The following is a 23,700-nucleotide window of genomic DNA, read 5'->3' on the forward strand; positions in this document are numbered from 1 at the left end:
TTCTTATAACCAGCAGTGCCTGGTAATCAGACAGGTTTCTGACCATAGGTAATATTTATGGGCTCCTTCCTCCAGCACCCATATTTTGTCAATTTGTCCCGAAACTCTTTGGTTTTCACTGCATAAATAATAGGGTTGAGCATTGGAGGTACAAGGAAGTAGAGGCTGCCAAGAATTGTGTGCACATGAGGTGGGATTCCATGGCCAAAACGATGAGTGAGAAAAGAAAACAGTGAGGGAGTATAAGAGGTAAGCATGACACAGATATGTGTGGTGCAGGTATTTACTGCTTTTTGGTGAGCTTTCATAGAAGAGAGCCGCATTACAGCCCGGATGATCAGCACATAAGATGAGGCAATAGCTAAGATGTCTACCCCAACAACCAACAAGGCCACCACCAGACCGTACACCCTGTTGAGTGTGGTGTCCACACACACCATCTTCACCACAGCCATGTGCTCACAGTAGGTGGTGGGGATGACATGCTTGGCATGAAAGGGCATCTTCTGGAGGAGGATGGGCATGGGGAGAATGAGCAGGACAGCTCTCACTAAACTCATGAGGCTGATGAGCCCGATGCGGCTGTTGGAAAGGATGGTGGCATAGCGCAGGGGCTCACAGATGGCCACATAGCGGTCAAACGCCATGGACATGAGGATGGCAGACTGCAAGACAGAGATGGAGTGGAGGAAGAACAGCTGGACCAGGCAGCCCTCAAAGCTGATGCCACTCTGGTCAAACCAGAAGATGCACAGCACCTTGGGGATGGTGGTTGTGGACATGCCCAGGTCCGTGAGGGCCAGCATGCCAAGGAGCAGGAACATGGGCTTATGCAGGGAGCGCTCTGTGGAGATGGTGAAGAGGATGGTGCAGTTCCCCAGGATGGTGACAAAGTACATGGAAGAGAAAGGAATAGACATCCACTTGTGTTTGTCCTCCATCCCAGGAATGCCTTGGAGAAGGAAGAAGGAGGGGTGGCCCTGGGAGGCATTGCACTCAGTCATGCTGGCCCCCTGGTGGAGCACCTGAAAAGAGTGATTCAGAAACAACTGAGCCTGGACTTTAAAAAGAATCAAGATTTTCAAAGTGGAAATAAAAGTTGGAATTTTAAGATACACAAAAATAATCGTGGGGGAGGTTGGATAAAGACAATCAAAAGGTACAAAGTTTCTGTTATAATCAGTACTAGGGATGTAATGTGCAATATGATAAATATGTATGACAGTTAAGAGTAAATCCTAAGAGTTCTTATCAAAAGGAAAAATATTTTTTCTATTTCTTTAAAATTTTGTTTATGCATGAGATGATGGATGTTCACAAACCTTAGTGTGATAATCATTTCATGAGGTATATAAGTTAAATTATGCTGTACTCTTTAAACTTATACCGGTGCTGTATATCAACTATATCTCAATAAAACTGAAAAAAAGAGAATATTTTCAAAACCACCACAGACTGTTTCACTTCCATTTGATCAGAATTGTAGGTTTCCACAGTGTTTTCCAAAGTTCAACACTGAAGATTCAGCACAGTTTGGATTTTCCTGCAAGCCCACATGTGTCCATCTGGCAAGAAATTTAGAGTGTTATAGTTGAAAATATCCTCTGAAGCACTGACTCCCCTGTTTTCTAGACTGTATTCAGATAAGTTATAATTTGTAATAACACCTGGATATGCTAATGCTGCTATTGACTTCATGCTCCTGATTCCCCCTCTATGTTGCAGTCTAAAAGAACAACCTGGGACTCCAAATAAAAAAATAATAATAAATGAGAAAAAAGGTGGATTTAAAGTAGCATAAAAAATAATTCTGATATCATGATATATATAATCAATATAATATAGTAGCACACTGTAGTATTAGAGTAGTAATAATGTGGTGTAAAATTAATATCTAAGAGAATATGTTTTATCATAACTATTTTATTAAGGACAGATTGATTCATTGTTTATTATCAGAATATGCTAATTTTTAAGAATATATTACATCTATTTTTAATATATTTTTACTTAAAGACTATAACTTAAAATATGTGAAACAAAAATAAATTCAATGAGAAATTAATAAAATATTACAAAACCCTCTCAGCAAACAAGTTCAAATAGGTCAACAAAAGTTTTTTTAAAAATAATAAAACTTAGGCTTATAATATAATTTCCTATTCAAAAATTTTAATATATACATTTATGATGTTATACATACAGTGTAATATTATTCAACCATAAAAAAATCTTGCCATTTGGGACAATGTGGATAGACTCAGAGGGTTTTTTGCTAAGTGAAATAAGTCGGACAGGGAAAGAAAACTATATTTTCTCTTTCACTTTTATTTGGAATCTATTTGTATATTTTCACTCATATGAGGAATCTAAAAAAAAAAAAAAAAGCAAGAAATAGTCTCAAAGATACAGAGAACAGACTGTTGCCAGAGGGGAAGGTGGAAGAATAGATGAAAAAGGTGAAGGGGACTAAAAGGTGCAAATTACCTGTTATAAAATAAATGAGTCACAAGGATGTAATGCCTAGAACAGGGAATATAATCAATAATATTACAATAAACTTATGTTTGTAATCTAAAAAAAATTGGATAACTAAACTATAAACCTGAAGCTAATATAATATTTTAAGTCAACTACACTTTAATTTTTTTTAAAAATGTATTGTTAAAAAGGAAAAAAAAAGGAAGAAAAGGAAAACTTATGATGCAGATAAGGAATATATACATTTATTAATGAGGAAAAATTTTTAAGAACATGTATCACTTTCACACAGGAAAGCAATCCGCAGTTATTTAAAAAATACAGATTTACTGTTCATATGGGACTCAAGGGGACTCTAGTGACTAGAAATGTACAATAATGAATAAGAAGGAAACAGGGGATGAGATTCTGATCACCTGATGCTCAGAGATGAGGCCACCAGAATGTGACCCTTACTCACCTAGAATCACTTACCTGAATGTAAGGCAATAACAGAGTGGAAAACTAGTCCCACACACTGTCTTCAAATATGGACATGTGAGTGTGTACACATGTATGTAGGCATATCTTAGCAAACATCCATTTGCCTCTTGGAGAGCACATTCATTGTCCTGCATTTCTCCACTCTTCACCCTCAGGCTTTCTTCATGGTGTGGCTCTTTAAGTGACCTAAGTAAAGTCCCCCATAATGCCCAGAATTAGCTCTTTTTTAAACTCCCTGATTCCCCGAACATAATCACTATGCATCACTACTATTATGTGTAACATTGACTCTGGAGGTTGCCTTGTGCTCCCAGTAGATAAACCTGGTTGACTCTAGGGATTCTGGGAAGCTTCTAGTGTTTTCCAGTCCTGGAGGAGCCTGAGAGACAGGATGTGAAACTAAAACTTAATCTAGAACTAGATTAGGGCTTTGCAGTTTTGATATCCCAATGGCCCTCATTCCCATACATGTGTAGGTAGGAGAGCCAGGAGAGATTTACTCCACAGCTGGAGTAGTCGTGCTCACAAATGCAAGAGGTAAACCTTTGTTGTTGATATCCTGACTTTCATGCTAACCTTTTTGCAGGTCAATGGCTTTTCTATGGACACTCCCCAGGTCATTTTCTGCAACTCACATTTCCCCAGCCCTTATAGTCTCTCGTGTTATTAGAGTCCCAACTTTCTGCAGTGGAAGCTGTGTGGTTGTGTCCCTCAGCAGATACATCTTTGCTGGCCTGTTTATATGTTCTCAAGCACTGGATCCAGATTTGGCCAACGTTTCTTTTCTCATGAGTCCAGAGGAAGCAAAGTATTAAAGTTCATCAAAAAGTATGCTGCCAAGACCATTGCAAAATGTACAAGGCAGAACAAAACCATCACAAAATTTTGCAAAAACTAAACAGGAATAGGACTCAGAGAGCTAGACTTAAAACCTGATGTACTGCAAGTTCTTCCTGCAGACAGGCTCTGTAGGGCAACTATGTTCAGGGTCAGTGTCAATAAGAGTGAAACAGTGGCAGAGGAATGTGAGTGCTAAAATAAAGGTGCTGGGTCAATCGATATATTAACAGAAAGAGTACATCAATATAAACATAGATGCACCTGCTCATAGACACATCCACACAGATTCCCCTGCAGAAGCTGTGGCTCTTCAGTACACTTCAGTTCAGTCACTCAATCATGTCTGACTCTTTGCAACTGCATGGACTACAGCATGCCAAGCCTCCCTGTCCATCACCAACTCCCAGAGTTTACTCAAACTCATGTCCATTGAGTCAGTGATGCCATCCAACGACCTTATCACCTGTTGTCTCCTTCTCCTTGCACTTTCAATCTTTCCCAGCATCAGGATCTTTTCCAATGAGTCAGTTCTTTGCATGAGGTGGCCAAAGTATTGGAGCTTCAGCTTTAGCATCAGTCCTTCCAATGAATATTCAGGACTGATTTCCTTTAGGATGGACTGGTTGGATCTCCTTGCAGTCCAAGGAACTCTCAAGAGCCTTCTCCAACACCACAGTTCAAAAGCATCAATTCTTCGGTGCTCAGCTTTCTTTATAATCCAACTCTCATATCCATACGTGACTACTGGAAAAACCATAGCTTTGAGTAGACAGACATTTGTTGGCAAAGCAATATCTCTGCTTTTTAATATGCTGTCTAGGTTGGTCATAACTTTTCTGCCAAGGAGCAAGCATCTTATAATATCATGGCTGCAGTCACCATCTGCAGTGATTTTGGAGCCCCCAAAAATAAAGTCTGTCACTGTTTCTATTCTTTCCCCATCTGTTTCCCATGAAGTGATGGGACCAGATGCCATGAACCTTGTTTTCTGAATGTGGAGTTTTAACCCAACTTTTCCACTCTCCTCCTTCAGTTTCATCAAAAGGCTTTTTAGTTCTTTGCTTTGTGCCATAGGGTGGTTGTCATCTGCATATCTGAGGTTATTGATATTTCTCCTGGCAATCTTGATTTCAGCTTGTGCTTCATAAAGTCCACCATTTCTCATGATGTAATTTGCATCTAAGTTAAATAAGCAGGGTGACATGATACAGCCTTGATGTACTCCTTTCCCTATTTGGAAACAGTCTGGTGTTCCATGTCCAGTTCTAACTGTTGCTTCCTGACCTGCATACAGATTTCTCAGGAGGCAGGTCGGGTGGTCTGTTATTCTCATTTCTTGAAGAATTTTCCACAGTTTGTTGTGATCTACACAGTCAAAAGTTTTGGCATAGTCAATAAAGCATCAGTAGATGTTTTCCTGGAACCCTCCTCCTTTTTTGAGAGCTCATTAGCATGATCCAACAGATGTTGGCAATTTGATATCTAGTTCCTCTATCTTTTCTAAATCCTGCTTGAACATCTGGAAATTCATAGTTGACATAATATTGAAGCCTGGTTTGGAGAATTTTGAGCACTAATCTACTAGTATGTGAGATGAGTGTAATTGTGTGGTAGTTTGAGCAATCTTTGGCATTGCCTTTCTTTGGGATTGGAATGAAAACTGACCTTTTCCAGTCCTGTGGCCACTGTTGAGTTTTCCACATTTCCTGGCATATTGAGTGCAACATTTTCACAACATCATCTTTTAAAATTTGAAATAGCTCAACTGGAATTCCATCACTTCTGCTAGCTTTGTTCATAGTGATGCTTCCTGAGGCTCACTTGACTTCGCATTCCAGGATGTCTGGCTCTAGGTGAGTGATCACACCATCATGATTATCTGGGTCATGAAGATTTTTTTTTTTTTTGTATAGTTCTTCTGAGTATTTTTGTTACCTCTTCTTAATATCTTCTGCTTCTGTTAGGTCCATACCATTTCTGTCCTTTATCGAGCCTATTTTTGCATGAAATGTTCCCTTCATATCTCTAATTTCTTGAAGAGATCTCTAGTGTTTCCTATTCTATTGCTTTCCTCTATTTCTTTGCACTGATCACTGAGGAAGGCTTTCTTATCTCTCCTTGCTATTCTTTGGAACTCTGCATTCAAATGGATGTATCTTCTTTTTCTCTTTTGCTTTTCCCTTCTCTTCTTTTCACAACTATTTGTAAGGACTCCTCAGACAGCCATTTTGCTTTTTCACATTTCTTTTTCTTGGGCATGGTCTTGATCCCTGTCTCCTGCACAAAGTCACAAACCTCCGTCCATAGTTCATCAGGCACTCTATCAGATCTAGTCCTTTAAATCTATTTCTCACTTCGACTGTCTAATCGTAAGGGATTTGATTTAGGTCATAACCGAATAGTCTAGTGTTTTCCCTACTTTCTTCAATTTAGTTCTGAATTTGGTAATAAGGAGTTCATGATCTGAGCCACAGTCAGCTCCCAGTCTTGTTTTTGCTGACTGTATAGAGCCTCTTCATTTTTGGCTCCAAAGAATATAATCAATCTCATTTCGATATTGACCACCTGGTGATGTCCATGTGTAGAGTCTTCTCTTCTGTTATTGGAAGAGGGTGTTTGCTATGACCAGTGCATTCTCTTGGCAAAACTCTATTAGCCATTGCCCTGCTTCATTCTGTACTCCATGGCCAAATTTGCCTGTTACTCCAGGTGTTTCTTGACTTCCTACTTTTGCATTCCAGTCCTCTGTAATGAAAAGGACAACTTTTTTGGGTGTTAGTTCTAGAAGATCTTGTAGGTCTTCATAGAACCGTTCAACTACAGTTTCTTCAGCTTTACTGGTCGGGACATAGACTTAGATTACCATGATATTGAATGGTTTGACTTGGAAAGGAACGGAGATCATTCTGTCGTTTTTGAGATTGCACCCAAGTCCTTCATTTCAGACTCATTTGTTGACTATGATGGCTACTTCATTTCTTCTAAGGGATTCTTGCCCACAGTAGTAGATATAATGGTCATATGAGTTAAATTCACCCATTCCAGTCCATTTTAGTTCGCTGATTCCTAAAATGTTCATGTTCACTCTTGCCATCTCCTGTTTAACCACTTCCAATTTGCTTTGATTCATGGACCTGACATTCCAGGTTTCTATGCAGTATTGCTCTTAGAGAATCGGAACTTGCTTCCATCACCTGTCACATCCACAACTGGGTGTTGTTTTTTCTTTGGCTCTGTCTCTTCATTCTTTCTTGGAATATTTATCCACTGATCTCCAGTAGCATACTGGGTGCCTACCGACCTGGTGACTCCATATTTCAGTGTGCTATCTTTTTGCCTTTTCATACTGTTCATGGTGTTCTCAAGGCAAGAATACTGAAGTGGCTTGCCATTTCCTGCTCCAGTGGACCACGTTTTGTCAGAACTCTCCACCATGACCCGTCCATCTTGGGTGACCCTGCATGGCATGGCTCATAGTTTTATTGAGTTAGACAAGGCTGTGGTCCTTGTGATTAAATTGGTTAGTTTTCTGTAATGGTGGTTTTCATTCTGTCTGCCCCCTGATGAAGAAGGATGAGAGGCTTATGTAAGCTTCCTGATGGGAGAGACTGACTGAGGGGGAAACTGGGTCTTGTTCTGATGGTCAGGGCCATGCTCAGTAAACCTTTAATCCAATTTTTTGTTGAAGGGTTGGGCTGCGTTCCCTCCCTGTTATTTGACCTGAGGGGGGCAAATAGTGGGGGTAATGAAGATAATGGTGACCTCCTTTAAAATGTCCCATGCATGCTCTGCTACACTCAGTGCCCCCAACCCTGCGTCAGGCCACCGCCAACCCAAGCCTCCACCAGAGGCTCCTGGACACTCATGGGCAAGTCTGGGTCGGTCTCTTGTGGGGTCACTGCTCCTTTCTCCTGAGTCCTGGTGCACAAAAGTTTCTGTTTGTCCCTCCAAGAGTCTGTTTCCTCAGTCCTATGTAAGTTCTAGCAGCTCCATGGTGGAGTCAATGGCAACCGCCTCCAAGAGGGCTTTTGCCACACCCAGGTCTGCTGCACCAGAGCCCCTGCCCCTGCAGCAGTCCACTGCTGACCCGTACCTCTTCAGGAGACACTCACACACAGTTCTGTCTCAGTCTCTGTGAGGTCTCTGAGTCCTGACACGTACAGGTATGTTTGAGCTCTCTCAGCGTCTCTGGTAGGTATGGGGTTTGATTCCAACTGTGATTTTGCCCCTCCTACCATTCTGCTGGGTATTCTCCTTTGCCCTTGGACATGAGGTGTCGCCTCACAATCACTCCAGTGCCTCACAGCCGCTGCTGAAGCACCAGGCAGCTGCTGTGGCTCTAATAACAGGCAAAAATTCTGGGCCCAGTCATTTATTTTTCCAACTGTCCCAAGTTGGTCCTGAGGGGCTATAATGACAGGTAACAAGAAAAAAATAATCATTTCTTCCTAGTCCTGCTTCCCATTATTTTATCTGTGGTCCTGTCAAATACATGAATGCTACTAAAGAAACTTTTCTTACTTAATATGCCCCGAATTCTATCAAGCACCTTCTGTTATTGACCAAAGGATCCTCACTTTAATTAAAACTTTTAACCTTAAATTTCTGGACAATCACTCCCATCTGATTTCTCTCCAGATTCTGTATGCCTTTCACTAACATCATATATGGCAAATGGTAGGTAGTTTAGTTGCTAAGTCATGTCCTACTCTTGCAATCCCAAGGACTGAAGCCTGCCAGGCTCCTCTGTCCATGGGATTCCCTAAACAAGAATACTGAAGTGGGTTGCCACTTCCGTCTCCAAGGATCTTCCTGACCCAGGGACTGAACCCAGGTTTCCTGCATTGCCGGCAGTCTCCTGCATTGCAGGCAATTTCTTTACCTATTGAGCCAAGAGGTAAGCCCAAATAGTGGGCATATATAAATGTCAAATGAATGAATAAGCAGATGAATCAGCTCATTTTAATATGAACTTAAAATATATCCTATTTCATACGATTTCACATGTTTTTATTTTCTTGTGTCTATAAACACCAAAAGCATGCCTATATTTGAAGACTATAACTTCTCCTTAAATGAATTTGTACATTCAAGGCAAAATTCACACAAATTTTTATCTACTTTGCCTGAAATTTTGGCAAAATGACTCTGAAATTAAATGGGAAATACAAATATCTGAAGATAATAATTTAACAGAGGGGAGCTTATTCTACTAGAAATTAAAATGCATTATAAAAGTCTTTACTTTGAACAATTAGGTTATGGTTTAGAAATAAATAACTGGGCAAAAGGCATCAACATAGATGCCCAAGTGTATAATGTCTATTATGCAACTAAGGTAATATCTCAAAACACTGAAGAAAAGCTAGATTCTAGATAAAATAATTAATAATTAAATATATGTTTTCAGATGACTTATGATGTTATCTTGCCTACCAATGTCAAATCTAGGTTTCTTTTATTTTAGTCTATTTTGGACGCATAAAGCTTATAAAGAATAATATAGAATACATTCTTACATTCATTAGGTAGATTAAGAAACAAAGTGCTACAAAAATATTAAGAGCCTCCTGTGCAGTTGATTCATGTAATATTTGTTTTATTTTTATTCTTCAGAGCTGAATTATACCACTCCCATTTCCATAACATTTTATATATTTAATTTTTACTACTTAAGTATGAATCCTTAGTAAATTCATAATATTTTAAAGTATATTTTAAACTTGATATAGATAGTGCTTTGCCATGCCATTTTTCTGAATTTTAATTTTTGCTCATTTGTGAGATTTCATTTGTGAGATACACATATGTTTATGCAGGTATAAAATTTTATTTGCGGATACAGTTATGTTTCTGCATGTATGTCTAGAGAAATATTTATTATGCAAAAAAGCAAAATGGCTCTCTGGAGAGGTCTTATAAATAGCTGTTAAAAGAAGGGAAGAGAAAAGCAATGGAGAAAAGGAAAGATATAAGCATCTGAATGCAAGTTTCCAAAGAATAGCAACAAGAGATAAGAAAGCCTTCCTGAGCGATCAATGCAAAGAAATAGAGGAAAACAATGGAATGGGAAGGACTAGAGATCTCTTCAAGAAAATTAGAGATACCAAGGGAACATTTCATGCAAACATGGGCTCAATGAAGGACAGAAATGTTATGCACCTAACAGAAGCAGAAGATATGAAGAAGAGGTGGAAAGAATACACACAAGAACTGTACAAAAAAGATCTTCACAACCAAGAGAGTCACGATGGTGTGATCACTCACCTAGAGCCAGACATCCTGGAATGTGAAGTCAAGTGGGCCTTAGAAAGCATCACTACGAACAAAGCTAGTGGAGGTGATGGTACACCAGTTGAGCTATTTCAAATTCTGAAAGATGACGGTGTGAAAGTGCTGCACTCAATATGCCAGGAAATTTGGAAAACTCAGCAGAGGCCACCGGACTGGAAAAGGTCAGTTTTCATTCCAATCCCAAGGAAAGGCAATGCCAAAGAATGCTCAAACTACCACACAAGTGCACTCATCTCACACGCTACTAAAGTAATGCTCAAAATTCTCCAAGGCAGGCTTCAGCAATACGTGAACCATGAACTTTTAGATGTTCAAGCTGATTTTAGAAAAGGTAGAGGAACCAAAAATCAAATTGCCAACATCCGCTGGATCATGGAAAAAGCAAGAGAGTTCCAGAAAAACATCTATTTCTCTTTTATTGACTACGCCAAAGCCTTTGATTGTGTGGATCACAATAAAGTGTGGAAAATTCTGAGAGAGATGGGAATATCAGACCACCTGCCCTGTCTCTTGAGAAATCTGTATGCAGGTCAGGAAGCAACAGTTAGAACTGGACATAAAACAACAGACTGATTCCAAATAGGAAAAGGAGTATGTCAAGGCTGTATATTGTCACCTTGCTTACTTAACTTATATGCAGAGTACATCATGAGAAACCCTGGGTTGGAAGAAGCACAAGCTGGAATCAAGATTGCCAGGAGAAATATCAATAACCTCAGATATGCAGATGACACCACCCTTATGGCAGAAAGGGAAGAGGAATTAAAAAGCCTTTTGATCAAAGTGAAAAAGGAAAGTGAAAAAGTTGGCTTAAAGCTCAACATTCAGAGAATGAAGATCATGGCATCTGGTGCCATCACTTCATGGGAAATAGTTAGGGAAACAGTGTCAGACTTTATTTTGGGGGGCTCCAAAATCACTGCAAATGGTGATTGCAGCCATGAAATTAAAAGATGCTTACTCCTTGGAAGGAAAGTTATGACCAACCGAGATAGCATACTCAAAAGCAGACACATTACTTTGCCAACAAATGTCCGTCTAGTCAAGGCTATGGTTTTTCCGGTGGTCATGTATGGAAGTGAAAGTTGGTTGTGAAGAAAGCTGAGTGCCGAAGAATTGATGCCTTTGAACTGTGGTGTTGGAGAAGACTCTTGAGAATCCCTTGGACTGCAGGGAGATCCAACCAGTCCATTCTAAAGGAAATCAGCCCTGGGATTTCTTTAGGAGGAGTGATGCTAAAGCTGAAACTCCAATACTCTGGCCACCTCATGTGAAGAGTTGACTCATTGGAAAAGACTCTGATGCAGGGAGGGAGTGGGGGCAGGAGGAGAAGGGGACGACAGGGGATGAGATGGCTGGCTGGCATCATTGACTCGATGGACATGAGTCTGAGTGAACTCCGGGAGTTGGTGATGGACAGGGAGGCCTGGCGTGTTGCAATTCAAGGGGTCGCAAAGAGTCGGACACGACTGAGTGACTGAACTGAACTGAACTGATAAATCTTTTATTACTACTATATGCATCTATATGCTCCTCCTATGTTTTATTTAGTTAAGACACCACATTTAATTCATTCCTTTGTTTGAATTTAAAAATTGTATTTAATTAATTCATTTTTCTTTGATGAGTATCTAGGTGGTTTGTAACTGTTTGTAAATATAATATTATTATTAATATTCTAATATGAGGCTATCTTGTTTACTTGTGAAGTGTGCCTGAAGCACTTATATTTGGGGTGAAATTTCTTGGGTGTAGAATATCTCTAACTTTTCTAAAGATTAGTAAATTGGTTTGGAAAGTAGTTGATCCATATTTAGCATCCCAACAACTGTGATTCCTATTTGCTATATTAACAGTTAGTGAGGACATAGAGACGATAGTGTTTCTACTTCTCAAAATTGACACTAATTTTCAGTATTATTTGATTCAGTTCAGTTCAGTTCATTCGCTCAGTCGTGTCCAACTCTATGCGACCCCATGAATAAGAACACACCAGGCCTCCCAGTCCATCACCTACTCCTGGAGTCCACCCAAACCCATGTCCCTCGAGTCAGTGATGCCATCCAACCACCTCATCCTCTGTCATCCCCTTCTTCTCCTGCCCTCAATCATCCCCAGCATCAGGGTCTTTTCCAATGAGTCACCTCTTTGCATCAGGTGGCCAAAGTGTTGGAGTTTCAGCTTCAACATCAGTCCTTCCAATGAACACCCAGGACTGATCTCCTTTAGAATGGACTGGTTGGCTGTCTTTGCAGTCCAAGGGACTCTCGAGAGTCTTCTCCAACACCACAGTTCAAAAGCATCAATTCTTCAGTGCTCAGCTTTCTTCACAGTCCAACTCTCACATCCATACATGACTACTGGAAAAACCATAGCCTTGACTAGGCAGACCTTTGTTGGCAAAGTAATGTCTCTGCTTTTGAGTATGCTGTACTCCTCTTCCTATTTGGAATCAGTCTGTGGTTCCATGTCCAGTTCTAACTGTTGCTTCCTGACCTGCATACAGATTTCTCAAGAGACAGGTCAGGTGGTCTGGTATTCCCAATCTTTCAGAATTTTCCACAGTTTATTGTGATCCACACAATCAAAGGCCTTGGCATAGTCAATAAAGCAGAAGTAGATGTTTTTCTAGAACTCTCTTGCTTTTTCCGTGATCCAGCAGATGTTGGCAATTTGATCTCTGGTTCCTCTACCTTTTCTAAAACCAGTTTGAACATCTGGAAGTTCACGGTTCATGTATTGCTGAAGCCTGGCTTAGAGAATTTTGAGCATTACTTTAGTAGCGTGTGAGATGAGTGCACTTGTGTGGTAGTTTGAGCATTCTTTGGCATTGCCTTTCTTTGGGATTGGAATGAAAACTGACCTTTTCCAGTCCAGTGGCCACTGCTGAGTTTTCCAAATTTCCTGGCATATTGAGTGCAGCACTTTCACACCGTCATCTTTCAGAATTTGAAATAGCTCAACTGGTGTACCATCACCTCCACTAGCTTTGTTCATAGTGATGCTTTCTAAGGCCCACTTGACTTCACATTCCAGGATGTCTGGCTCTAGGTAAGTAATCACAGCATTGTGATTATCTTGGTCGTGAAGATCTTTTTCGTACAGTTCTTGTGTGTATTCTTTCCACCTCTTCTTCATATCTTCTGCTTCTATTAGGTGCATACCATTTCTGTCCTTTATCGAGCCCAGCTTTGCATGAAATGTTCCCTTGGTATCTCTAACTTTCTTGAAGAGATCTCTAGTCCTTCCCATTCTATTGTTTTCCTCTATTTCTTTGCATTGATAGCTGAGGAAGGCTTTCTTATCTCTCCTTGCTATTCTTTGGAACTCTCATTCAAATGGGTTTATCTTTCCTTTTCTCCATTGCTTTTCTCTTCCCTTCTTTTCACAGCTGTTTGTAAGGCCTCCTCAGGCAGCCATTTTGGTTTTTTGCATTTCTTTTCCTTGGGGATGGTCTTGATCCCTGTCTCCTGTACAATGTCACAAACCTCCGTCCACAGTTTATCAGGCACTCTATCAGGTCTAGTCCCTTTGATCACTTGATTATTTTGTTTTAATTTTACTACTATGAGAAATGTGAAAGTGATTCTTACTAAGTTACTTTATTACTCAGATGGTGGAGGAAAGTTTAATATATTTATATTTAATATATTTATAATTCTTTATGCTCAAAGGCTCATGTGGGTATCCCTTGTTGGCAGTACATTGTGTATTGTCACAAATGGTGACCAAGAGGAAGTAGTACTCTTAAGAGTTCCTTGGCCTGCAAGGAGATTAAACCAGTCAATCCTAAAGGAAATCAACCCTGAATATTCATTAGAAGGATTGATGCTGAAGCTGAAGTTTCCATACTTTGGCCACCTGATGCGATGATATGACTCATTTGAAAAGACTGTGATGCTGGAAACATTGAGGGCAGGAGGAGAAGGGGGCAACAGGGAATGAGATAGTTGGATTGCATTGCCAGTTCAAGGGACAAGTGTTTGAGCAAACTCCAGGACATAGTGAAGGACATGGAAGCCTGGTGTGCTGCAGTCTATGGGGTTGCAAAGGGTTGGACATGACTTAGCAACTGAACAACAATGATTTCACAGGGAAAAGATGACTAAAACTCCCCATTTGGACCCTTCCTGGACTCTGTTCTGTATATCTTCTACTTCCATTGTTTCACTCTATATCTTCTTGTTATAATAAAATTTTAATCATAAGTATTTTTCTAAGTTTTCATGATTTCTCTAGAAAAGTATTGAACATGAGGGTAATCATTGTGACCTCCCAATTTTTAATCATCTGGGGAACCTGAACTAGCTGATGACATCTGAAGTAAGAGTGATTTTGCGGGAATTACTCTCTCAGAACTTACAGTTTGGCCAATTCTAGATAACTATAAACACTGGGTAGAGAAAATTTTTCTTAGTCATATTAGGCTAAATTAACCATAAGGAAAAATTTTAATGTAAATCATGGTATCAGTTATTTATTGTTGATAACAAACCACTTCAAAACTAGTTGTTGAGGACTTCCACGGTGGCACAGTGGATGGGAGTCCACCTGGCAGCACAGGGGACGTGGTTCCAATCTCTGGTCCAGGAAGATGCCACATGCCATGAAGCAACTCAGCCCATGTGCCACAACTACTGAAGGCCATGCACAGTAAAGCTTATTCTCTGCAACAAGAGAAACCACTGCAATGAGAGGCCCATGCACTGCAATGAAGAGCATCCCCTACTCACCTCAACTGGAGAAAGCCTGCATGTAGTAATGAAGACCCAGTGCAACCAAATAAATAAATAAATTTTAGTAAAAACTAGTAGCAGATACCAGCAATTTTATTTTGCTTACAAATCTGACTTTTTAGTCAGTGCTCAGAGGGAGACTTTGTTTCTGCTCCTGTAGGTACTGGCTGGGGCATTTGAAGACTAGTTCAATTTGGTATCAGATAGAATGCTTAAATCACCTAAATACTGACTTACTCCGAAGTCTGGTGTCTAGGCTGAATGATAAATAGGTAAGGACTTGAACAGCTAGGAAGCCTCATTAATCTCTCTCCATCTATACATATCATGGCAGCTTCGAGGAAGCTGGAATGCTTACACATAAGTGAGAGAGAGAAGAAAGAAAAGGAAATGGAGGAGGAAGAGATGAAAAGGATAAGGGAAGGAAGGCAAAGCTCAGGGAGAGAGGAGAAAAAACGTCTGTATTTCCTTCTATAACCTAGATTCGAAAGTTCACATTAGTCATTTCCAACACATAATATAAATATTATGATTAATCATAAAACATCGTGCTGAGTAATTTGTGGGTCTTTTTTATCTATATGTTTGCAGGTGTGTTAAATACCTACTCTTGGTATGCATTAGAGATAGGCAGTGCTCAACCATTATTGCTTCTGCAAGTTTTCTCCATTTATAGAAGACACACTTCCTACGCAATCCATAATTTTATTTTTTCTCCTTGTGGTTGCACCCATTATTTCAAGCTTTGAAATATGCCTCCTCTCTCGACTTTGTTATTGAATTATTCAGTATATTGGAATACTTTATTATTATTTATTGTAGCTGGTACTACACTGGAGAAGTTTTTCATTCCCCTGTAGTTTAAGTATCATGCTGCTGCTGCTGCTGCTGCTAAGTCACGTCAGTCGTGTCCGACTCTGTGCGACCCCATAGACGGCAGCCCACCAGGCCCTGTCATCCCCGGGATTCTCCAGGCAAGAACACCGGAGTGGACCGCCATTTCCCTCTCCAATGCATGACAGTGAAAAGTGAAAGCGAAGTCGCTCAGTCGTGTCTGACTCTTCGCAACCCTATGGACTGAAGCCTACCAGACTCCTCCGTCCATGGGATTTTCCAGGCAAGAGTACTGGAGTGCGGTGCCATTGCCTTGACTCTCCTTTAAATAGTGGCCGTCTTGACCCTATGGTGAATATTCTTTTTCACCAAATTCTGCCTTCATAGATTGGTTCTACAATATGATGACAAATCCTAGAATCATTTTGGTTTCATCCTTCATGCATCTTTAATTATTTGCAGAATATCCATAATCATTGTCTAGAAGTCTTAAACAATAACTTCTAAACTGAATGAATTCCTATATCCTAGCAGAGGATCAGAGCTCCAGAAGCTGCTTCAAGTTCTTGTTCATGACTTCCTCCCATGTCCCCAGAGAAATTGCCTTGTAGACGTCTGTAGCCAAAGATGTTCAGTATAAAACCAACTTTTATAACTATAACCATCAACAGAATTTCTCAGAATTCTTTCCTTTTAAGAGATTCTGACAGACACTGGAATTAGTTGAAAAGGGTAGGAGAGTTGACTTGAGGAATTAAAATATAAAATTAATTAAAATACATATGAACCTTTTAAAATTAGAATTTTCCCATTTTTCATTATCTGTTCAAATTTCTCTGTTAATTGGAGATGATATTCACTCCCCAAATTGCTTAGTTCTTCAAGGAAGCAACAATTCTTGATGCCCAAATGTAAACCTTCTGCAGCAGGGATAAAAAAATAATGACCCTAAATGCAATTTAGAACGTTCCCTGTTCCTTCTCACTCACCTCAAGCTTTCACCACTTTCTATTTCTCCTTAAACACACAGGTACATTACACCTTAGCCTTGATGTGACAAAGTGGTGAGCAAGGCATTGTTTGCTCTTATGTTCTTATGGAAACATACCACCCTACTTTGTGTGTATGGTATGTTACTGTTCCAAGTTCTTGTTCTTACATGTATGACCACATATAATTTGCCCAACATGTATGTCTGTTATGGAAGAATATGTCATTATTTTTATTTAACAGAGGATAACTGCCTTGCTTTGAAATTACTGTGAATAAGGGGGGTCTCCTATGTCTTAGCCCATCTGTCCAAGGATTTTGGATGCTAATCTACAAGAATGACATATTTTTTCCATGAGCCAATTCCTCCAGGAACAGCATCTACTTATTTTTTTTTTCTCTCATACCCACCAGCACTAATAATCAGAGAGGTTTCTGGTCATGGATAATGTTTATAAGCTCCTTCCTCCAGCACCCATATTTTGTCAATTTGTCCCGAAACTCTTTGGTTTTCACTGCATAAATAATAGGGTTGAGCATTGGAGGTACAAGGAAGTAGAGGCTGCCAAGAATTGTGTGCACATGAGGTGGGATTCCATGGCCAAAGCGATGAGTGAGAAAAGAAAACAGTGAGGGAGTATAAGAGATAAGCATGACACAGATATGTGTGGTGCAGGTATTTACTGCTTTTTGGTGGGCTTCCTTAGAAGAGAGCCGCATTACAGCCCGGATGATCAGCACATAAGATGAGGCAATAGCTGAGATGTCTACCCCAGCAACCAACAAGGCCACCACCAGACCATACACCCTGTTGAGTGTGGTGTCCACACACACCATCTTCACCACAGCCATGTGCTCACAGTAGGTAGTGGGGATGACATGCTTGGCATGAAAGGGCATCTTCTGGAGGAGGATGGGCATGGGGAGAATGAGCAGGACAGCTCTCACTAAACTCATGAGGCTGATGAGCCCGATGCGGCTGTTGGAAAGGATGGTGGCATAGCGCAGGGGCTCACAGATGGCCACATAGCGGTCAAAGGCCATGGACATGAGGATGGCAGACTGCAAGGCAGAGATGGAGTGGAGGAAGAACAGCTGGACCAGGCAGCCCTCAAAGCTGATGCCACTCTGGTCAAACCAGAAGATGCACAGCACCTTGGGGATGGTGGTTGTGGACATGCCCAGGTCCGTGAGGGCCAGCATGCCAAGGAGCAGGAACATGGGCTTATGCAGGGAGCGCTCTGTGGAGATGGTGAAGAGGATGGTGCAGTTCCCCAGGATGGTGACAAAGTACATGGAAGAGAAAGGAATAGACATCCACTTGTGTTTGTCCTCCATCCCAGGAATGCCTTGGAGAAGGAAGAAGGAGGGGTGGCCCTGGGAGGCATTGCACTCAGTCATGCTGGCCCCCTGGTGGAGCACCTGAAAAGAGCGATTCAAAAACAACTGAGCCTGGACTTTAAAAAGAATCAAGATTTTCAAAATAGAAATAAAAGTTGGAATTTTAAGATACACAAAAATAATTCTGATTTTTATTAGAATAGAAAAGAATTATATACTACGGTAGTAGATTAGTAATAATGTGGCATAAAATTAATATCTGAGAGAATATATTTTATAGTAACTATTTTATTAAGGACAGACAGATTCATAATTACCAAAACATGTCATTAAATTTACAAGAATACATTGCATATATTTTGAATGTATTTTCACTTAAAGACTATAACTCAAAGTATATGAAACAGATGTAGATAGAAATACAGAGAAAAATTGATGAAGTATCACATTCCTTTCTCTACAAACCAAAGGCCAAATAAGCAGGTCAACAAAAAACTGTTTATAAAATAAGAGAACTTGAAAACTTACAGCAGAATTCTTATCCAGCTAAATAATACACATTTATTGCAGGCTTAGGAATCATGGCAACTGTCTAAAGCTGAATTAGAATAAAGCAGGCAGTAAGATTCTGATCATTGTAATCTCTGAGGTGAGGCCACCAGAATGTGAGTATAAAGTCCATAGTCACTTAGAATCACTTACCTGAATGTGAGGCAATGAGAGAGTGGAAAGCTAGTCCCACACACTGTCTTCAAATGTCTGTTTGTGAGTACATACACACGTATGCAGTCATGTCTTAGCAAACATTCATTTGCCTCTTGAAGAGCACACTCATGGCCCAGCATCTCTCCACTCCTCTCTTTCAGGCACCCAGAATCCATGGTGTGTCTCATTAAATAACTTAAGTAAAGGACCCCAGGGTGTCCAAAATTAGCTCTTCGTTACTCCTTCATCCCCTAAACATGCACACTACTGGTGTTACTTTAAGATTGATGCTGGAGGTTGCCCTGAACTCCCAAAAGATAATGCTGGTAGACCTTAGGGATGTTGGGAATAACCCTGTTTTTGGCAGTGCTAGAGGAGCTTGAGAGAGGGGAAAGGGAAAGTGAAGTCACTCAGTTGTGTCTGACTCTTGCGACCCCATGGAGTATAGTCTGCCAGGCTCCTCCATCCATGGGATTTCCCAGGCAAGAGTACTGGAGTGGGTCCTTATTCCCTTCTCCAAGGGATCTTGGAGATGGGGGGTGAAGTTAAATCTGAATCTGGAACTAGATTAGGGCTTTGCAGTTCGGACACCCCAAAGACCCTATTCCCACCCGTGTGAGCATTTGAGAACCAGGGAGACTTTGCTTCCTGGCTCAAGTATTCAAGCGCATGAAATAGTCAGAGACAAACCCTGTTGTTGAGATCCTGGTAAAATGGTGTTAGTAGTCTCAAGTTCTGTCTGTCCCTCAGTGCTTCCCGACTTCACTCTTTTTTCTCAGGTTAATAGTTTTGATCCAAACAGTCTCCAGGGCATTTTCTTCGATACCACCTCCTTCACTCAGCACCCACAGCCTCTTCTGTCTCAGTATCCTATCAATCTCTGAGTCCAGATGTGACCGTGTTTCCTTTCTCATAGTTCCAAAGAAAGCAAATTATTAAAGTCTTCAAAAGTATCTCTCCAAGTCCATTGCAAAATGCACAAGACAGGACAAAACCATCATAAAAATCTTTCAAAGATGTATCAGAAATGGGGCTCAGCGAGCCAGACTAAATCCTGACGCTGTGCAAGTTCTGCCTGCAGACAGGCTCTGCAGGGAGACTTTGTTCACAGTCAGGTGTCAGCAAGAGTGAAACAACGGCAGAGGAATGTGAGTGACAAAATTAATGTGCTGGGTCAGTAGTACATCAGTAGAAAGAGTACATCAACGTACTTATGTGCTTAGCTGCTCAGTCATGTCCAACTTCGTGCGACCCCATGGACTGTTGATCACTAGGTTCCTCTCTCCCTGGAATTTTCCAAGCAGGAATACTGGAGTGGGTTGTCATTTCCTACTTCAAGAAATCATCCCAACCCAGGGATCTAACCCACATCTCTTGTATCACCTGCATTGGCAGGCAGATTCTTTACAACTGCATCACCCTAAGGGCAAACATAGACGCACCTGCTCATAGACAGATCCGCACAGTTTCTCCTACAGAAAGCTGTGACTCTAATAACATGCAGAAATCTTGAGCTCAGTCATTTGTTTTTCTCTATGTCCCATGGTGGTCCTGAATGACAGGTAATAACCAAAAATAACCATTTCTTCCTAGTCCTGGGCCTGTCATTATTTTATCCTCAGGCCTATCAAATACCTGAACACAATTACTAAAGAAACCTTTCTTCATAGTATTGCCCCCAATTCCAAAAGCACCTTCTATTATCAACCAGAGGATTTTTATTTTAGTCAAAACTTTTCATCTTAACTTTCTGGATAATCCCACCACTCTGGGATAATAGCCCCATCTGATTTCTCTGCAAATAGTGTGTCCCTCTCATTAACATCATAGGCTTCCCTGGTAGCTCAGCTGGTAAAGAATCTGCCTGCAAGTAGGAGATCCCGGCTCAATTCCTGGGTTGGGAAGATCCCCTGGAGAAGAGATAGGCTACCTACTCCAGTATTCTTGGGTTTCCCTGATGGGGCAGATGGTAAAGAATCTGTCTGCAATGCTGGAGCCCTGGGTTCAATCACTGGGTTGGGAAGATCCCCTTGACGAGGGCGTGGCAATCCACTACAGTATTCTTGCCTGGAGAATCTCCATGGACAGAGGAGCCTGGTGGGCTACAGTCAATGGAGTTGCAAAGAGTCAGACACGACTGAGATAAGCACAGCACAGCACATGGCACATTAGTGAGTTCAGTCGCTCAGTCGTGTCCAACTCTCTGCAACCCCACAGAATGCAGCACGCAAGGTCTCCCTGTCCATCACCAACTCCCAGAGTTTACTCAAACTCATGCCCATTGAGTAGGTGATGTCATCCACCCATCTCATCCTCTGTTGACCCCTTCTCTTCCCATCTTCAACCTTTCCCAGAATCAGGGTCTTTTCTGAGTCAGTTCTTCACATCAGAAGGCCAAAGGATTGGAGATTCAGCTTTAACATCAGTCCTTCCAATGAATATTCAGGACTGATCTCCTTTAAGATGGACTGGTTGGATCCCCTTGGAGTCCAAGGGACTCGTGAGAGTCTTCTCCAACACCACAGTTCAAAAACATCAATTCTTCGGTGCTCAGCTTTCTTTATAATCCAACTCTCACATCCATACGTGACTACTGGAAAAACCATAACTTTGACTAGATGGATCTTTGTTGGCAAAGGAATGCTTTTGCTTTTTAATATGCTCTCTAGGTTAGTCATAGTTTTCCTTCCAAGGAGCAAGCATCTTTTAATTTCATGGCTGCAGTCACCATCTGCAGTGATTTTGGAACCTCCCCCAAAATAAAATTCGTCACTGTTTACATTTTTTTCCCATCTATTTGTCATGAAGTGATGGGACCAGATACAATGATCTTTGTTTTCTGAATGTTGAGCTTTAAGCCAGCTTTTTCACTCTCCTCTTTCACTTTCATCAACAGGCCCTTTAGTTCTTCTTCACTTTCTTCCATAATGGTGATGTCATCTGCATATCTGAGGTTATTGATATTTCTCCTGACAACCTTGATCCCAGCTTATGCTTCATCCAGCCCAGTGTTTCTCATGATGTTCAGTTCAGTTCAGTAGCTCAGTTGTGTCTGACTCTTTGTGACCCATGAATCACTGCACACCAGGCCTCCCTGTCCATCACCAACTCCCAGAGTTCACTCAAACTCATGTCCATCAAGTCAGTGATACCATCCAGCCATCTCATCCTCTGCCGTCCCCTTCTCCTCCTGCCCCCAATCCCTCCCAGCATCAGAGTCTTTTCCAATGGGTCAACTCTTCGCAAGAGGTGGCCTAAGTATTGAGTTTCAGCTTTAGCATCAGTCCTTCCAATGAACACCCAGGACTGATCTCCTTTAGGATGGACTGGTTGGACCTCCTTACAGTCCAAGGGACTCTCGAGTCTTCTCCATCACCACAGTTCAAAAGCATCAATTCCTTGTCGCTCAGCTTTCTTCAAAGTCTAACTCTCACATCCATACATGACCACTGGAAAATCCATAGCCTTGACTAGACAGACCTTAGTCAGCAAAGTAATGTCTATGCTTTTTAATATGTGATCTAGGTTGGTCATAACTTTCCTTCCAAGGAGTAAGCGTCTTTTAATTTCATGGCTGCAATTGCCATCTGAAGTGATTTTGGAGCCCCCCAAAAATAAAGTCAGACACTGTTTCAACTGTTTCCCCATCTATTTCCCATGAAGTGATGGGACCAGATACCATGATCTTCGTTTTCTGAATGTTGAGCTTTAAGCCAACTTTTTCACTCTCCTCTTTCACTTTCATCAAGAGGCTCTTTAGTTGTTCACTTTCTGCCATAAGGGTGGTGTCATCTGCATATCTGAGGTTATTGATATTTCTCCCTGCAATCTTGATTCCAGCTTGTGCTTCTTCCAGTCCAGCATTTCTTATGATGTACTCTGCATATAAGTTAATAAGCAGGGTGACAATATACAGCCTTGACGTATTCCTTTTCCTATTTGGAACCAGTCTGTTGTTCCATGTCCAGTTCTAACTGTTGCTTCCTGACCTGCATACAGATTTCTCAAGAGGCAGGTCAGGTGGTCTGATATTCCTATCTCTTTCAGAATTTTCCACAGTTCATTGTGATCCACACAGTCAAAGGCCTTTGCATAGCCAATAAAGCAGAAATAGATGTTTTTCTGGAACTCTCTTGCTTTTTCCATGATCCAGTGGATGTTGGCAATTTGATCTCTGGTTCCTCTGCCTTTTCTAAAACCAGCTTGAATATCTGGAAGTTCACGGTTCATGTACTGCTAAAGCCTGGCTGGGAGAATTTTGAGCATTACTTTAGTAGCATGTGAGATGAGTGCAATTGTGCGTTAGCACATTCTTTGGTATTGCCTTTCTTTGGAATTGGAATAAAAGCTGCCCTTTTCCAGTCCTGTGGACACTGCTGAGTGTTCCAAATTTGCTAGCATATTGAGTGCAGCACTTTCACAGCATCATCTTTCAGAATTTGAAATAGCTCAACTGGAATTCCATCCCCTCCACTAGCTTTGTCTGTAGTGACGCTTTCTAAGGCCCACTTGACTTCACATTTCAGGATGTCTGGCTCTAGGTGAGTGATCACTCCATCGTGATTCTCTGGGTCATGAAGATCTTTTTTGTATAGTTCTTGTGTGTATTCTTTCCATCTCTTCTTAATATCTTCCGCTTCTGTTAGGTCCATACCATTTCTGCCCTTTATTGAGCCCATCTTTGCATGAAATGTTCCCTTGGTATCTCTAATTTTCTTGAAGAGATCTCTAGTTTCATGGTACATAGTGGGTATAATTGCCAAATGAATGAATGAATGAATAAGCAAATAGTGTCATTTAAATATTAGCTAAATATGTATCCTAGTTTGTGAAATTTTACTTGCTTTTGTTTTCCATATATATAGACACCAAAAGCAAATCTTTAAAAACAATTTATTTATTCATTTATTTGTTGGTTGCACTGGGTCTTCATTGCTGCACATGGGCTTTATCTAGTTGCCACGATCAGGCACTACTCTTTGTTGTGGTGCAAGAG

General features: G+C 40.9%; 2 protein-coding genes across 2 annotated transcripts; both read right to left on the minus strand.

Annotated features, from left to right (window-relative positions):
• Positions 1–26: 26 nt before the first annotated feature.
• Positions 27–1,004, minus strand: LOC138092330 (olfactory receptor 52P1-like). The gene has a single exon (XM_068988107.1). It carries the CDS (start codon positions 1,002–1,004, stop codon positions 27–29), a length of 978 nt encoding a protein of 325 aa, XP_068844208.1.
• Positions 1,005–17,081: 16,077 nt separating this feature from the next.
• On the minus strand, positions 17,082–18,059 carry LOC138092332 (olfactory receptor 52P1-like). Its single transcript, XM_068988110.1, has one exon. It carries the CDS (start codon positions 18,057–18,059, stop codon positions 17,082–17,084), a length of 978 nt encoding a protein of 325 aa, XP_068844211.1.
• Between the last annotated feature and the right edge of the window lie 5,641 nt (positions 18,060–23,700).

The sequence above is a fragment of the Capricornis sumatraensis genome, chromosome 16 (genome assembly GCF_032405125.1).
Source record: "Capricornis sumatraensis isolate serow.1 chromosome 16, serow.2, whole genome shotgun sequence".
NCBI classification, from domain to species: Eukaryota; Metazoa; Chordata; class Mammalia; order Artiodactyla; family Bovidae; genus Capricornis; species Capricornis sumatraensis.

Excerpts from the sequence above, each read along its gene's own strand:
- LOC138092330 (XM_068988107.1), bottom strand. The coding sequence starts at position 1,004 with ATGACTGAGTGCAATGCCTCCCAGGGCCACCCCTCCTTCTTCCTTCTC.
- LOC138092332 (XM_068988110.1), bottom strand. The coding sequence starts at position 18,059 with ATGACTGAGTGCAATGCCTCCCAGGGCCACCCCTCCTTCTTCCTTCTC.